Source organism: Monodelphis domestica, chromosome 6 (genome assembly GCF_027887165.1).
Source record: "Monodelphis domestica isolate mMonDom1 chromosome 6, mMonDom1.pri, whole genome shotgun sequence".
Taxonomy (NCBI): Eukaryota; Metazoa; Chordata; class Mammalia; order Didelphimorphia; family Didelphidae; genus Monodelphis; species Monodelphis domestica.
In genome coordinates, this window is record NC_077232.1 from 282,677,246 (window position 1) to 282,694,139 (window position 16,894).

Consider the following 16,894-nt stretch of genomic DNA (forward strand, 5'->3'; position numbering starts at 1 on the left):
TTCATGACTATACCTTTTTTTTATTTTTCCTGATCTAGACCTATGACTTTATTGTTGTAAAGGAGTTTTTCATGACAAACTCTTTCTACCAGTATAGATCAGCAGTTCTGTATTTTATTATCTCTAAAGTTTCCCTGGAGTCCAGTATTGTCAGAGGCAAGGGCTGATGCCTTAAGTTTTAATAAATATGTGCACTTGCAAATCTTGTTTGCATCTGATTTTCTGTGAATCTGTACAAATAGAGCAGGGTGAAAGGAAAAGGACCTTGGAGTGCCGCTTCCATTTTCCATGGGGAATTAAAAATTATCTCCTAGAAAAGCAATCCAACCAAATATTCTGCTCCTAATTCAATTTATCCACTAGACTTTCTTTAGATGTCCTGAACATATTTAGCACAAAGTTCCTCCTTGGTTCAAATCCACATATCCTAGTACCATTTTCAGAAGAGTTTTAACATTTTTAACACAAAGGAAGCAAGTTCAAAACTGAATTTTTCAACATTAAATATTTGTAAAACTAACTAATTACTGATTATAGTATGCTCCATCTGGGGACATATGTATGACATCCCCAATAATATATAAAAATAAAATGTTTGTTTGTATTGAAATCTTTTTTCTGGGTGTGATATTTAGGTGTAGTACCCTAACCTTTTCATAATATAATGCTTCCTAAAGAAATTCAAGGCACTACTTGAAATAAAGTACAGATAGAAGAAATACACAATTTCTGAAGAAAGATTCATAGCACAGGTTGTATTCAAATAGCATAGCAACTATCTGGAGTGTTTTATATGTATGTGTGAAAAATGTGTACGTTCTACCATAGATGATAAAAGATTCTCACATTTTTCCTTGCATGTAAAGAAGGCAGTATGAGTATCCCTCCATTTACTCTCTTCCACAGGGCAGTACATATTGGGGGATGATGCAAAAAAATAACAATAATAAAATAATAAAAACCAGAAGTGAACTCTGTGCTCACCACCCATCTTGCTATGATTTTAACTGTTCTTTTTCTTCTTCTGTCTTTTACCCACTCCCAAACCTGATTGGAACACTTCCCATACCATTATTTGCACTCAGGTCAATGGCACAATCATTGTTTGCCCCAGGTAGCAGAACATCCTACCCTAGTCCTATCTAGCTTTACAAATAGCAATAATACTATGAGAACAAACTCTTGCAAATTGATCATATTGCCCTCTTCCTTCATATGTAAATGATTTTTTCTTCACTTTGTGAAACAGGAAGTCATCAATGCTTTGAAACAGACTTGGCATGTTTCCTGTTTTGTGTGTGTGGCCTGTAATAAACCCATTCGAAACAATGTTTTCCACTTGGAAGATGGCGATCCCTATTGTGAAACAGGTGAGCAAAGCCTTGAGAACAGGCTTATGGGGTTCAACATGATATATGTTGATATATGTTGATGATGATATACATTAAAGAGGAAAAAGTTGGCTTTGTTTTTGGAAAGAATTTCAACTGTTTCTCAAATTTAACTTTTACCCCCTCATTCATTAACCTTCCACAGTATAACTAGCCTTGAAGACAGGAAGACCTGAATTCAAGTTCTATCTTTGACACCTAATGGTATTATGACTTTGAATATGTTATTTAATCTTTAAAGGCTCTGAACATCTCTTTAGAGCTAACAGTGGCAGAGAAAGTGCCAATCTGTGTTGGTAAAAGGAGTTTTCTAACCTAGAAATTAAAAGCAGAGGTCTAATCAGAATCCCTTAATCTTTTTAACTCCTGAATATATTTTTTCCATCTAGGAAAACTCTATTAGTGTGTATTATAAGCAGAATGTGATAAGATAAGAAAACATTTCCCAGATTCAAAATCTTGACATTGTATCTCCTTGAGATACGGTTTATATTTAATTGTATACTCATTTCAATTAGAAAAGTTAATAATAATAGCTGGCCTTTCTATTACATTTTGAAAAGCTCTTCACATGCATGATATCATTTAACCTTTACAGCATGTAAAAGTAAATACAACAAATGGTGTTTTGCCATTAAAAATTAAGCTCAGCTTTCCAAATCCAAGTTTGTTTAAAAGGTAAAAATCAACTTTTTAAAAATAATTTTCCTTATATAAAAGATTAAATATTGCATTGCAATAAAATAAAGTCTGCAATTAAATATTGAAGATTAAAGTGTTTTCTTTCCAACAGTATTTTAAAACATCTTTAATTTCAAGCTATGTGTATTCTAAAGGATGATTTTTTACAAAGGAATTAAAAGGAATAATGGCATGGCTCTTTTCAAGACCACACATCTTTTTTTGGCTTTGGAATAGTTTATAATCCCTACATTTGTATAGGAAGGAATGTTATGTGTTAGGAATACTTCACATTGTCTCTAAACAGATGATGAAGTCACAAAATGAAACTATGACTCAAGAAAAGCTGAACAACCAATAGACTTCTCTATCCTTTCTACTTCATTTAGGAGATAGATAGCATTTCCTCAAAACCAAATCCTAAAAAACTCCATTCTAAGCAGAGCTACTCTCTCTCTAAGTTTTGTTGAATGTGGTGTTATAGTATTAAAGGTTTCTTCCTCCTGGCATTCAAATTCTTTTTCCTCTCAGCTTCTGCTATTTAAAATTTAATTTAACTTTTAAAATTATACTAATACCAAAAAAAGTATTTTAAGTTGTTTAGTTGTTTCCATTATATCTTGACTCTTTGTGACCCCATTTGTGATTTTCTTAAAAAAGATACTATAGTGGGTTGCCATTTCTTTTTCCAGTTCACTTAAGGTGAGGAAGTTGGGCAAATAGAATTAAGTAACTTGCCCTGGGTTACACAGGAGGTAAGTGTGTGAGGCTGGATTTGAACTCAGGTTTTCTAGATTTCAGATCTGGTGTTCTATTCACTGTGCCACTTAACTTTATGTTAAATAAACAAACGGAAATCTATAAGGATTTGAAAATGATTCAGATAAAAGACTAAATGTTAAATTATTAACCAAATTTTATTAGATTTTTTTGTATTTCTAGAGAAAATAGAACAATAAAAATATTAACTTCTTTATATCTCATCTTTACTTTCTACTTTTATCTCCTTGTGATACTAAACTCTGAGGACCCAAATGATTCTTAACTTCACTCTGGGGTTTGGGCACATAAACACTATTCACTCAGAGCATTTTCTTTGAATGGGTTATAGAGTCATATTTTACTTTTGTAATATTTGTTGGAAAAGGAAATGGGGGATTGGAAAAATGGGGATAATGTGAGGTTTGTTGCAGGGTATGGAGGAGTTGAGGGGAGAGAGGGAATATTGCTCGGTGAGGCAAAGGAGAGAGATGTCCCCTGCCGAGAGGGGTCCAATAAGGACTGTTTGAGGTTGAATGACTGAACTGATGTTCAACTCCCTCTATGTCCCAGAAAAGACAGTCCACTTTGACTGCAAATTCAAATAATATAAAGTTTAATAACCAGTTTGGATTGGAGAGGCATCAGGAAAGAGGTGAAGGATGCCCCTAAATAAGGTTGGAGTTTTTTCCCAGATTCAGAGATGAGGCCAGGCCCCACAGGCTGGTGGAGGGTTTCTCCCCGTCCTGTCTACTCTATATCTGTGCTAGCTTTGTCAAATTCAGAATCTTAGCAGTAGACAGAATGCAAACAAGAACAGTTCTAACCTTCAGAAGCCTATGTCTTAGGGCTGAACAGAGTAGAGGTACTCCACTCCAGACTGGGCAGAAATGAGCTCCTCCCTCCTCCAACACCAGGAAGGAAGTAAAGCCCAGCAGGAAGGAAGTGCTAGCTAGTCACAAGACCCAACTGCCACTCCCAGTTGCCCCTTCCCCCACCAACTGTCAGGCTTGTTTCCTTTCCAAACTTTCTCCCTCAGCTCAAAAGTAATACAGTATATGGTTAAAGAATAGTTAGGGATTTGAAAGGTTTTGCAGTGTATGGTAAATATGGTACTGATGTTTTTAACAGCTGCTATCAATGTAGTTTTAACTTTTTTTCCCTTTTTTTAAAACAAAGTGTGAACTGAATTCTTTGCCTTATCTACTATTATTCCCTGAGAAAAACTTATCTTACTATCCTTGATTTTGGTAATATGTCTATTTCATAATCAGTGAGTGTACTTATTCAACATGAGCTCTGAATACTTCCCCTTCCCTCCCAAATATTGTCAAACACCTTCTACAAGCCATTGCTTATTGGTGTCTTTCTGACCAATATCTAGGAACTCCTTTAAACATAAATATTTTGCTTTTATAACTCCTGTGACACATACACACACACACACACACACACACACACACACACAACTTTTTTTCTGCTTTTAAATAGCAGCTGTGCTGCTAGAAGGGGCTTATCTAAATGGACTATATCAGGTCAGACCAATCGAATTAAGGAAGCAGTCAGCTGCTTGTTCAAACAATGATCTGTAGTGGGAAGGCTAGGGGATCATCATACATCCAGCTATCTCATTCCTTCTTTCTTTCTAACTGCTTAGCTCACATGGAATGGGAGTGCAGAACTGGTGGGAGGAAGGAAGGAAGGAAGGAAGGAAGGAAGGAAGGAAGGAAGGAAGGAAGGAAGGAAGGAAGGAAGGAAGGAAGGAAGGAAGGAAGGAAGGAAGGAAGGAAGGAAGGAAGGAAGGAAGGAAGGAAGGAAGGAAAGAAGGAAGGAAGGAAGGAAGGAAGGAAGGAAGGAAGGAAGGAAGGAAGGAAGGAAGGAAGGAAGGAAGGAAGGAAGGAAGGAAAGAAGGAAGGAAGGAAGGAAGGAAGGAAGGAAGGAAGGAAGGAAGGAAGGAAGGAAGGAAGGAAGGAAGGAAGGAAAGAAGGAAGGAAAGAAGGAAGGAAGGAAGGAAGGAAGGAAGGAAGGAAGGAAGGAAGGAAGGAAGGAAGGAAGGAAGGAAGGAAGGAAGGAAGGAAGGAAGGAAGGAAACAGGCATTTATTAAGTGCTTACTATGTGTCAGATACTATGCTGAGTGCTTTACAAATATTTAATTTGATTATTATAACTACCATGGCCGATAGATATGATTATTGTCTTCATTTTACAATTGAGGAAACTGAGGCAAGTACTGATTAAATGACTACTTTCCCAGGGTCACACAGGTAGTAAGTGTCTGGAGCTGAATTTGAACTTAATGCTTTCTGACTTCAAGTCTAGCATATTTCTGGTTACCTCCAGAGGAGGTACATTTAGCATTGAGGTAAAATAAGAGAGCTACCTGATATTTCTTCCTCTGGAATCAAAGGGCTTATAGACTTTTGGTTGATAGCAAATCATCTTTTTCTCTTGTTCCCTTAATTTTTCACAAAAACTTATTCACAGCCTCATCCTTTCTCCCCCCAACCTCCTAGTTTCCATATCTCTTTTATTTACTCTGCTTGCTAATTTATTTTTTTCATTTTTACTTATTGGAGGCATTATTATATAAGAGAAACTTCTTAAGTCTAAGTTCCTGGGTTCAGATTCAAATCTGATGCTTATTATGTTTTCCTTGAACAAGTTATTAGTCCTCAGTCTCTTTATCTGTAACCTGAGGGAGTTGTCTTATATAGTCTCTAGGGTCCCTTCCTGTGATCAAAGAACACATATTTTAGTGTTACTTAGTAAATATTGGTAAAAAAAAAAAGTGAAAAAGAGCAAGGTTTTAAAGAGGAAAAGTCGATCAGAACCCAAATACTTACCTTATGTCTTCTCAAAGTGTTCACATCAGAATTCAGAGTGGGGGGAATATTTCAAGTAATGCTATTTCCAAAGGCCCCTTCTTTAATTGATGTTAGATATTTCTACTAGTACTGATCATAACACTTCCATACATTGAGTCCCAAATCCTTTTGTTTGTTTGTTTTTTTAAATCCTTGCCTTCTGTCTTAGAATTGATACTAAGTATATGTTCCAAGACAGAAGAGAAGTCAGGGCTAAGCAACTGAGGTTAAGTGTCTTGCCCAGGGTCATATAGCTAGGAAGTGTCTTGGGCAATATTTGAACCCAGCACCTCCCATCTCTGTCCACTGACTTTCTATCCACTGATGCACTTTTAGGAGCCAAATCTTAATAAATTGTTGCATTTGGGAGGGAAATCGTCAACTTTTGGTCAACCTTCTAGTAATGTGAACTAATAATAATAAAACTTCCATGAAAGAAAAAAATATCATGTTGTACTCTATTTTAGTCTTGCCAAAGACAAATCTTTTCTAAGCTGTCTTCTTTCTTCAAAAGGAAATCTTATTAATGTTTTATCACTGTAAGCTATGTCAAGCTAAATGATATTTTTTCTAAGGATTTTTAGCATGAAGTCATAAGATTGTAATTGAAGCCAATGCAGTTATGACACAAACCAGCTGAAGCCAGCAACTCAGTTATGGATGTCACTTGTGAAGCCTGGCAGCAGGGAGACAGTGACTGAGAAACTTTTCTCCCCACCAAAGTTAGATACTTTGTGAAATGTTTCAACTCTAGGAATTCATTTTTAATTAATATTAAATAATCCTGACATTGCCAAGAAGATGGAATCTTATGTCTACTATTTTTTAATTGTCAAGTGTTCCAGTGCTTATCAATGAAGTACACCAATATTTCTTGGTATTTTGGTGGATAAAGTGAGGTGAGAGATATTAAATATGAATCTATATTAAACTTCTAGATAAAGGAAAATCAGTATTACCAAGAAAAAACATTAGTCCATCAGTAAAATAAGTGCTTTCTATGTGCCAGACACTGTGCTAGCTAGAGATACAAAGAAAGGTCAAAAAAAGTTCCACCCCTCAAGTAGGTAATGATTTAATGGGAAAAGACTTGGAGGTGGGATGTAGAAGGAGGGATCTTGGAATGGGAACGTGATGAAGTTTAGAAACGCAACTGGGTAGTAAGTGATGAGATGACTGCCCTGAGCACCCTTTTAAATAGAGGATCTGCAAGGTAGCTCTTCAGTCATCACTCTCTCTAGTCAGAAGGAAGGAGGATCCAAGGGACAGAGTATGAGTTTCAAGTTGGAGTGATCTTGTAAGATAAATTCATAGACTATGATGAAGTCCAGAAGTATAGTCACATGGGAAATGATGGCAAGACTCCTATTAAAAGTGTATGTAAAGCAAATGCCAAATATAAAAACCATCTCCTTAAAAGTGGATTTTCAGAAGATTTACATAGTTGACATATTTCATCTTGATTGCAACATCCATCTTTCTCTTCATTACTATCTAAGCCCCTCCCAGGAAAGTAAGCCAGTGCTTTAGGAACGGTGGTTATTGTTGACTTTGCTTGCTGCTCTCATCAGGTCTACAGACGGTTTGACATGGTCATGTAAGAAAAGGAATATATAGATATGGCTAGCTTTCAATAATGAGTGCTGATAAAGAAGAGTTTCTATTCTTTTTAACATCTAAATGCTTTTACAAAAAAACCTGTGAAATACAAAGGGAACATTTCCAACATCAATTGGCAGGTCAACAATTTTGAAAACTTATTATTTTTCCCCACATTGCTTTCTTCATTCCTCCAAAAATAAAAAGCAAAAACACTTGAACTTCTCTCTTTTTTCCATTAGTTGAAAACAAAAAGATATTTAATTGGTTTTTAGCATTTAAATAATTTAATAACTAATAATTATCAGTAGTATTTAATAAATAGCTCCTCTAAAGTTATAAGAATCCATTTTAAACTCAATGAACAAGTTAATTTTACAATGCCTCTTTGAGAAGGAGATTTCTTTATTCCTCACATTAATAAATTATCAGATACAGGGTAGTAGACAAAAACAAAATAAAATCCACCTTCACTATTGTGGTATTTGCCTACTTCATACAAATAATTTTTTGTTTGCATTTTTCAAAAGATGAATGAAGAATGAAGGAATTAGGGTAAGTACCCTCTCCAAATGATTTGAGATTTTCCATTAATTTCTCTGCCTTTTCCTCCCTACAGATTACTATGCTCTTTTTGGTACCATATGCCATGGATGTGAATTTCCCATAGAGGCAGGAGATCTGTTTCTGGAAGCTCTGGGTCATACCTGGCATGATACATGCTTTGTGTGTTCAGTAAGTCAAACTTCTTTTCCTGAATTAATTGATTGCTGTTTAAAACCTGATTTATGAAAAAAAAAAACAGCTGAAACATCTCTTAATCCTCCAAATCTAAATGAAAAAGAGTTTATAATTTTGAAAAGTATGGTAAGATCATATTTATTTTGTTGTTCATTACTATTAGGAAGTACATTTTTACCCCATCAGTTAAGCTAATGTGTCTCATAATGGCAAAAAATGTTCTTGGTGGCTATCCGCATCTTTCAAGGGCATAGAACATTCATGATGATAATGATGTATGTATAGCACTTAAAGACTAATAAAGGTCTTTACATCCATTTTTTTATTAAAGTCTCATAACCAGGTAAAATCTGTACTATAGGTCTTGTTATCCAATTTTTAAAAGTGTAGAATCTGAGGCTAGAAGAAGGTAAGTGACCCAGGTAGTACTGATATCACCAGCCCTCTAGAACTATCCAAAGCTACCCAGTTTGGTCAGGGCCTGCTTTGTAACTCATAGTTTTATAAAATTTCAATATAGTTATCCCTTCCATGTGGGTGAAGGAGGTGAATAAGGACATGGTACATTGCCCCATATGGAAAATCTTCATAATATTTTTGTCTCTGTCTTTATACCAGAGAAGTCTGAATTTTCTTTTTTTTTAATGGGGTGTTTAAAGTACCTTATTGTAAAGTTTGGATTAACTATGCATTTCTGAGTTTCTAAACATTTTCTGTGTCATCTCTTGGCCTTTGAATGTTGTCTATAGCTTCTGCAAAATTCATTCTTCATCTTGTGCCCACCCTTAATATATCAAAACCACAATGGGGAAAGTTGTGATGTGGAAGTGATGATTGTAATTTTCCTTGGATCATAGTCAGTAGGGTCTGTGGTGGGACATTAAGATAGAATTTAAAGGTAGAGCTTCCTAGATTTTAGGTTTTCTAGATCCTACACAGTGATCCCATTGTAGAATGGGATTCTACATTCTACATTTGAATAATAAAAGTATAATGTTAATTTTTTACAATGTGAAAATTCAATATTTTAATGTCTTCTTCCTCATCAATAAGGATTCCTCATCATTTAAGCATTCTTTGGATTTTCCACAATGCCTTCTATAATATTTTGCCTACAAAAGAGAGTAAAGATAATTAATGATTGCTGTTATTTTTTTAGGGTTTTCCCCCTATTTCCCAATTATTTAGGATGATTCAGTTAATACATTTTAGTTTAAGATGAAATATATCTCTGTGTTTTAAGAGTAAAGACAATATAACCTATAATGTAAAGGTACCAAACATGAGACCAAGCTGGATCAGATTAAAATGCAATTGGGAAATATTTAATAAAATAAGTAAAAATACAATAAAACATTAATAATGTCACTAGGTACTGGTGGACGGGCTTAGAGACCCCAGTTTCCTCTAGTGTAAAGGAAAGAAGGTTTGGAAGTCAGAAAGGTTGGGATCAAATCATATTTCTGACATTTACTATCTATGTGATCCCGAACAAATCACTTTTAACACATAATTTACTTAAAACATATACGTGAAAGACAGTTGGTGGACAGTGTATTATAATACGTGATAAATGTTTGGTGGAAGGAATTCTGTAATGTTTATTTGGGAAAGGAAATAGGATTGAAAAAATGGGGGATAATGGGAGGTTTGTATGGGGTATGGAGGAGTTAAGGGGAGAGAGGGTATATTGCTTGGTGAGTCAAGGGTGGGAGATGCCCCCTGCTGAGAGGAAGCAGCAGGGGTCCGATAAGGCCTGTTTGCCCTAGAATGACTGAAATGAAGTTCAGCTCCCTTTATGACCAGAAAAGGTAGTCCACGTATCTGACTGCGAATTCAAATAATATAAAATTTAATAACCCGTTGGGATGGGAGTTTTTCTCGGCTTCAGACCTGAGGCCAGGCCCCAGAGGCTGGCGGAGGGTTTTCCCACTTCCATCTACTCTATATCAGTCCTTCTTTGTCTAATACAGAATCTTAGCAGTAGACAGAAAGCAAACAAGAACAATTCTAACCTTCAGAAGCCTGTGTCTTCGGGCTGAACCAAGAAGAGCATGCCATTCCAGACTGGGCTGAACAAGCTTCTCTCTCCTCCAACACCAGGAAACCAGTCCCACCCGGCAGGAAGGAAGTGCTAGTCACAAGACCCAACTGCCACTCCCAGTTGGGCCCTTCCCCCACAAATTGTCAGTCTTGTTTCCTTTCCACAATTCCCACAGTAGATATTCTCCATGCTGATGAAAAAATTGGAGAATCCAGTGAGCTAATCTATCAATTCATATATCTTAGATGGGCATGGCAGGTGAACAGTGAATTAGGGGCTAGAATTGACCAGGAGAAGAGGCTTCATTTCATTTGTATAAAGTCTATCATTTTTGACACCAAAGCTATTCACAGTGATGCAATACAGATATGAATTAAGGAGTATCGCAACCTAGAATTCAAATCCCAAATGGCAAGAAGCAGTATGACAGATATCACCAAGGAAATCTATAATTGGCAAAAGAAGCAGGCTAATCTTGTGCCAAGAGCATGAGATATCAAATTGACTAGCCTGAGTGTTGTAGTAATATCCACATAATATTAAATGAACAGGAAAAAAAATCCTGGTACACAGATTGAGAACTGAAAGGGCCCCTTGGAGGTCATCCAGTGCAGCACTCTTACATTGCAGATGAGGAAATTGAGGGTCACAAAGGTGCAAAGAATTCCTTTAGTTTACACAAATGTGTAAAGAGGAAGTGGCAGAGAGAGGTGTTAGCCTCCACTGGTAAATAGAGAGTTCACATCAAAGAGGTCATTAATCTGTCAAAGAATTTAAAAATTATTTACATGTCACAGTCTCTCCCTGGCTAGACCAAGTTGTAGTAGATGATGCATTAGCAAAGCAGCTGAGAACTATTTGAATTTAATAAAAAATAAAATGAGGGGCAGCTCGGTGGTACTGTGAATAGCATACCAGGCCTGAGTTCAAATATGGCCACAGACGTTTACTACCTGGGATCATGAAGATCTGGGCACAACTAAAATGTCTGAATAAAACAAAGACAATTTATGTCAACCTTGTTTTCAAAGAAGCAACATACCATAGTTGAGTGAATAGAATATTAGGCTTGGAATCAAGATGCCCCATGTCCAAATACCATTTCTAGAACTTACTGCCTTCGTTTAATCTTTCTGAGCTTTCTTCTTCTTTATTTGTAAAATGGGCGATAGTAATTAATGCGTGGAGTGCCCATCTAACAGGACAGGGGACACATTGCACACTGAATGCTCAGGTGCTGTATAAATGCCAGTTACTAACTTACTAACTTTTGGAAGGTCATATACCTTCCAATCCAAGCCTTGATTTCAATGAATTCACAGGAGAACATTCTTGGTCATATCAACATCTTTTCAAAATGTGTTATCCCTTCCTTGGTAGATCTATGCAACAAGTTTTTAATGGTTTCTTAAATGTTTCTTTTCTTTTCCTTTTCAGGTGTGTTCTGACAGTTTGGAAGGTCAGACCTTCTTCTCCAAAAAGGATAAGCCACTGTGCAAGAAGCATGCTCATTCTTTGAATTTCTGAAAGGATACAATTTAATGAAAAAGAAGAAAAAAAATGAAGAGTGAAAAGAAGAAATCATATGAGTAGCTAATTTTTTGTAGGCTAATATTCATATCACTGAAAAAATATGGTGAAAAGATAAATGCCAACTTTATATACATTTTAAGGGAATATTTGGACATGTAAAGTGGAGAGAGGGAGATAGCATAGAAACTCAAGATTTTTCAAGGCATTTTCTGCCCATGAAATAACTATCAGGCCTGTATTTACTAGCTGAATATTGTTTATCTTGAAAGAATGGGATGAAGAAGCATTTTTATGCTGAGACTACAAGATATGCTATCCTGCCCCTACCCAGGGAATGCAGGATTTTGATCAATTTATAGATAGATGTTGAATAAATCTGACCTCAGATGTTCCCATCTGTATGAGAAATTTGAGAATAAACAAAATGAGATTTCTCCCTAAAGTTAACAGAAAATTTCATTAGATGATAGGTGCCAATCTTTTCTTTTTTATAAAAAAATTTCTATATAGCTGTACTAAAAACTGATCACATGGCTAAGGAATTCTGATTGTAAAGTGTGCACATCTTTTAAGCCATGTATTCTTAAGAAAAACCCTTTTTCTCCATATAAGCATCTATTGGATCTCATACATAAATCATGCAGGTTAACCTTTTATTAACATAAGACCATCATGTGCATCTTTCTACCAGTAGATTGTATTCTTCTAACCTTAGCCTTCTCTTATCCCCTAGAGTAGACAATCAGAAAAAAGTGAATGCTTAGAAAATTGAGCCTGAAAAAGAGGAGGGGAAGGGAGAGGGAGAGATTTAGTCAGGTGCTTTTGCAAACCTTCAAGCACTGCATGAATGACAGTTGCTACCTTTACTAACTTAGAAGGTTACATACAGTGTCGATACCAATTTGCAGAAGAACGAGTTCTCGATGATATCAGCATTTTTTCAAAAATGTGCTATCTCTTGTTTAGTAAGCATAAATTTAGTCTTTTTTAACTTTCTGTGTTTAGCTGTAAAACTGATCAGTAACACTGAGGAAATGATTGTAAGTCATTTGATTTTATCTAAAAGAAAATCCTTACTGCTTTCTAGGTTGATAAATTAGAACACCTAGTGAGAGTTAAATGACTGAGTGGTTAGAGGATAAAGAGCTCTATTTGGAGACAAGGCTTATCTTGCTAAAGATTTGAAAATTAATTAGAAGAGAACAAAACATTAATTTGGAGATGTGAAAAACATCCTGTGTTCTTTGATTGTTGATGATTTATCATTTGAGAGTTTTGTGATATTAGAGATAGAAAAGTAATGACTTATTGGCACATTACCGGCTTTCCAAAATAATGACAATATTAGTTCAGTGTCCCAAAAGGCTTTTTTGGTTTAAAATCCAAGTCTTTCAACTGCCTTATGATTTTTCAGGACACTAATGTATTAAGGAAAATGCAGGGCATTTAATCATTTTTTAGTTTAGTCTTTTTTCTTCTTCTTTTGTGTTTCTGTTGAACAGAGGGCAGGTCAGTATGTTCTTCATGGTTCTAAGTTTTTATTTTAGACTTGCGGTGGGGGCAAGGTGTTTCTAAAAGGGGATGGGAACCTAAAGTCCCTCCCTGCCCCATCACTCACTCCCCTGCCTTGCTTCCATTGTGTGCCTGTTTGTTCTGGAGTAAAAGCTGAAACTGCCCTCTTTGTTTAACCTCCCGAACTTGAAAGGCAGCTATGCTAACAGCTGTTAATTTATGGTCTTAACCAATTTATGTTATATGTGGATTATAATTAACTTAAACAAATCAGAAAGGGGAGTCACAGAGGTAAATCTACCAAGCCAAAAAGCAATCGAACACCTCCTGGGTTCATAGCCTCTAGTAAGGGGCAAGAGTGTCCTGGGGACTCAGCCGGGTTCTCTTGGCACTCTTGGCTGTCATGCACCTGCAGAGGGCCTCTGGGACTTCTTGCCTCCCACAAAGTCTGTAGCTTTCAGCAATTGAGAAATGTGTTTTTGACCTGCATCAGTGTATTTGGGTTCTTTTCTGTGTCCTCTTTTGTTGTTTGTTAAGATTGTGTGCCAAGACCTTATTTAATAGTCTATGACATTTGCATACTTTGTAAAAATTCGTGGCTGGATTTGGGGGAATTTGAGAAAGTTAACGTGCTTTAAAAACTTAAAAAAAGAAATAAAAGTACCTTCTGAGGCAGTTAGGTGGCTTGGTAGATAGAGAGCCAGGCCTAGAGATAGAAGATCCTGAGTTCAAATGTGGCCTCAGACACTTCCTAGCTGTGTGACCCTGGGCAAGTCATTTAATCCCATTTGCCCAGCCCTTACTGCTCTTCTGCCTTGAAACCAATACTTTGTGTCAATTTTAAGACAGAGGGTAAGTGTTAAGAAAAAAAAATTTTTTTTAAGTAACCTTTTTCTCCCCCTCCCCACCCACACACACACATCCATATTTCTTGGAGATCATATTGTTACATTTCCCCTAAAGTCTATTCTTCCTGCCAGGGGAGAAGCTGTTGCCCAATTTATAATTGTCTTCTTGTGCTTTGTCTCTCTAGTAACCAAGTAGTTAAAAATGTCAGATTATTGGCAAGTCACTAATCCCATGGAAATAAATTCTGTCTGCTGCTCATAAACCAGAAGGATTGTGTATTTTCTCCCAAGAAAGAGTAGATTGTAGTACATGAGGGTTAATCTTTTAATACCTGGCAAAGCACTTTATTGTTCAGGTTATCTCCTTGAGTATTTATTGTTCTGCTTATAGATATCTCCCAGATCAGTAGCCTTTTCTATTTTTGCTTCTTTACTTTCAAGCTCTCTTGGTGTATGTTTTGGGATGCCAAATTTGTAGCACAAATGAAAAATATATTCAGTGCAGTGGCCCTAGATAGAGACTGATCACCAGGAATTTTCTGAGTTCCCTAATTAAGTTGGTGCCAGTGATGGGCTCAGCCTTTTCAGTATTTTCATAGGCTTTGAAGAGTCAAGTAGGATCCTCTGAAGTACAGTGAGTGGGTTGTTACACCCAGCAGCCTAACTTGAAAACTAAGAGGAAAAGTCTTTCCTCTACTTGTACATTTAAATAGTCTAAGCTCCAGGTTTCTCAAACTCTCCCTTCAATTGCCCATAACCCTAATGGCTCAGATTTCCTATGAAAGCCTAGGACTAAACTGAACCGTAAGTCTTGAGAAATGTTAGGTTGTAAGCTCAAACTAAGACAGCAGAGTTTAGATTTTTTAAAAGAATATTCATGCGGCATTATTATCAAATTATTTATAATGAAAGTAGATTAATCCACAGATTTTCAACGGGTGAGGTACTCCAGCTCTTAATTTTGCATACTGCCTAAAAGGAACTTTCCCTATCTTTGCTCTTATGTGAACTTACATGTAACTAGAACAAGCTGCCCATATTAGTGTGGCGTGAATATCTCAAAAAATGTATTTTGGAGCACAATTTCTTCAGTTTCCTTAGGAAGACCATATTGTAGGCATATAAAATAAGGGAAAATGTACAAATTGGTAGGAAAAAATTACTGCACCATAAATTTTATTTCTTCTTGATTCATTTAAAAGGTTGGGATTTCCAATATGTCGTTTTGCTTCTCTATTAACCTCTGACTTCTGCTTTGTTCTGTTTATGTTTCTAAAAATTGTGTATTCCAATCAGCTTTGCTTTTGGATGCGTATCCTAATGAAAATACATATAAACAAGCTTGCCAAGCAGAGCACTGCCTTTGTGTACATGTCTTCATAATAAATATCTGTGGTGTTTCGGCTTGTTTTCTTTCTTTTTTTGTAGCAAATAATTCTTTTTTTCCTCAGTCACAGTAAAAATGGGTTATATTAGACCCACAGGTGAGTAGTCTATAGACATAATTTTGTTGGATTAACAACCACTCAGTGTTTAAGCAATCTTTGAAAATGGTTCATCAATGTAACAGGTTTGGGTTTTTGTTTTCCCCAGGCTTATTGCTACAACTATGTCTTAGAACCATATATCACAAGTAGAAAGGTCATTTATTTAGCTGTGGATAAAAATTTTGTCCATCTTCACCATCAATTATGGCCAGTGACTTCACGATGAGAGCTCTAGCTCGTTACACTTTCATTAGCCAGGTATTCTAAAGCTAAGATTTACTTCAGTCGTGTTTGTTTACTGGTTTTAGTGAGTATTTTTCCCCTCCAACTGCATGAAGTTTCAGAGGAATGTTTTTTTGTTGCAGACTTGAGATTTGGGAATAAAAGACAAATTCAGGTCTATTTGCCCACAGTATATTAAACTCCAGAAGCCAAACATGTAAGGGCATCATGTCTGCATTTGACACTTTAATGGTCAATGTTTGGTTTCTATCAATCACGTCATTGCACATTAAAATGCACCGACAAAAATAAGAGATCTGTCATTCATTCATTAAGCATCAGTAATCCTGTGCAAGATTTATGGCTTAAGACTCAACAGTGTGTGTTCACAATAAATCCCTTTTCAGTGCTCAGACCAGAACAAATCTCCCTGTCACTCAATGTTTGCTAGTCAGAATGCCCCAATATAAGATTATCAAAGGTTTTCTTACAAAATGGCATATAAATCCCTTTGCCAGCAAGAGCTTAATTTAGATTGGAGTTTGCCTTTTTAGGGTCCTCTCAGACAAGATCTTGCTTATATCAGAAACACATAGGTACTAATTTATTATTAGCAGACCTGGTGTTAATTAGGGAGAATTACCAGAAATAGTTTGCTTCGTGGAAATTTATTACAGAATCACACTTTACTGATGGCAGAATAGGAGTTACTGAAAGAGAACAGCTCCTGCTCATAACGAGCTAATTAATTGGGTGCCAAAATTCCTCAGAGAAGGGTTTGGTCCTAACTATGAGAACCTCACAGGGTAAATGGTTCCTTTGCAGTATTTAAAATTTAAAAGAGGAAAGGAGCTAGGAGACATGGCAACCCAACAGAAACCTCCAAATGATATGGCTTTAAGATTTACTTATGAATGAAAGCTCTTAACTCGGCACCCAAACTTGTTATAGAGCTTTTCCTTTCACAAGAAATAGAAAACAATCTCTATGTTGATTATCTTAGACATTCTTGACTCTTATTTTTAAACGTAAATATCATGTGACAAATTGCCCCTTGTATGAATAGAATTTAAAAGAAAGAGCCTTTGTGTATTGGGTCACACTGTATTTATGCTTAAGACTGATGCTTTTTTTATTTAATGATTTAAGAAGCTAAAGTTCTGAGTAGGTGGCAAGTTTACATTAATGATTAATAAGTGAGGCATGGCTTCT

At 36.1% G+C, this 16,894-nt stretch overlaps 1 protein-coding gene across 5 annotated transcripts in view; it reads left to right on the top strand.

Moving 5' to 3' along the window:
* Positions 1-15,373, top strand: part of PDLIM5 (PDZ and LIM domain 5) — a 205,450-nt gene extending 190,077 nt beyond the window's left edge. For all 5 annotated transcript variants that reach the window (XM_007495720.2, XM_001365378.3, XM_001365306.3 and 2 more), the window contains 3 exons: positions 1,250-1,370; positions 7,915-8,030; positions 11,518-15,373. In XM_007495720.2, coding sequence (XP_007495782.2) covers positions 1,250-1,370; positions 7,915-8,030; positions 11,518-11,607 — 327 coding nt within the window. In that variant the 3' untranslated portion in view covers positions 11,608-15,373. The remainder of the gene's footprint in view (positions 1-1,249; positions 1,371-7,914; positions 8,031-11,517) is intronic.
* Positions 15,374-16,894: the final 1,521 nt, after the last annotated feature.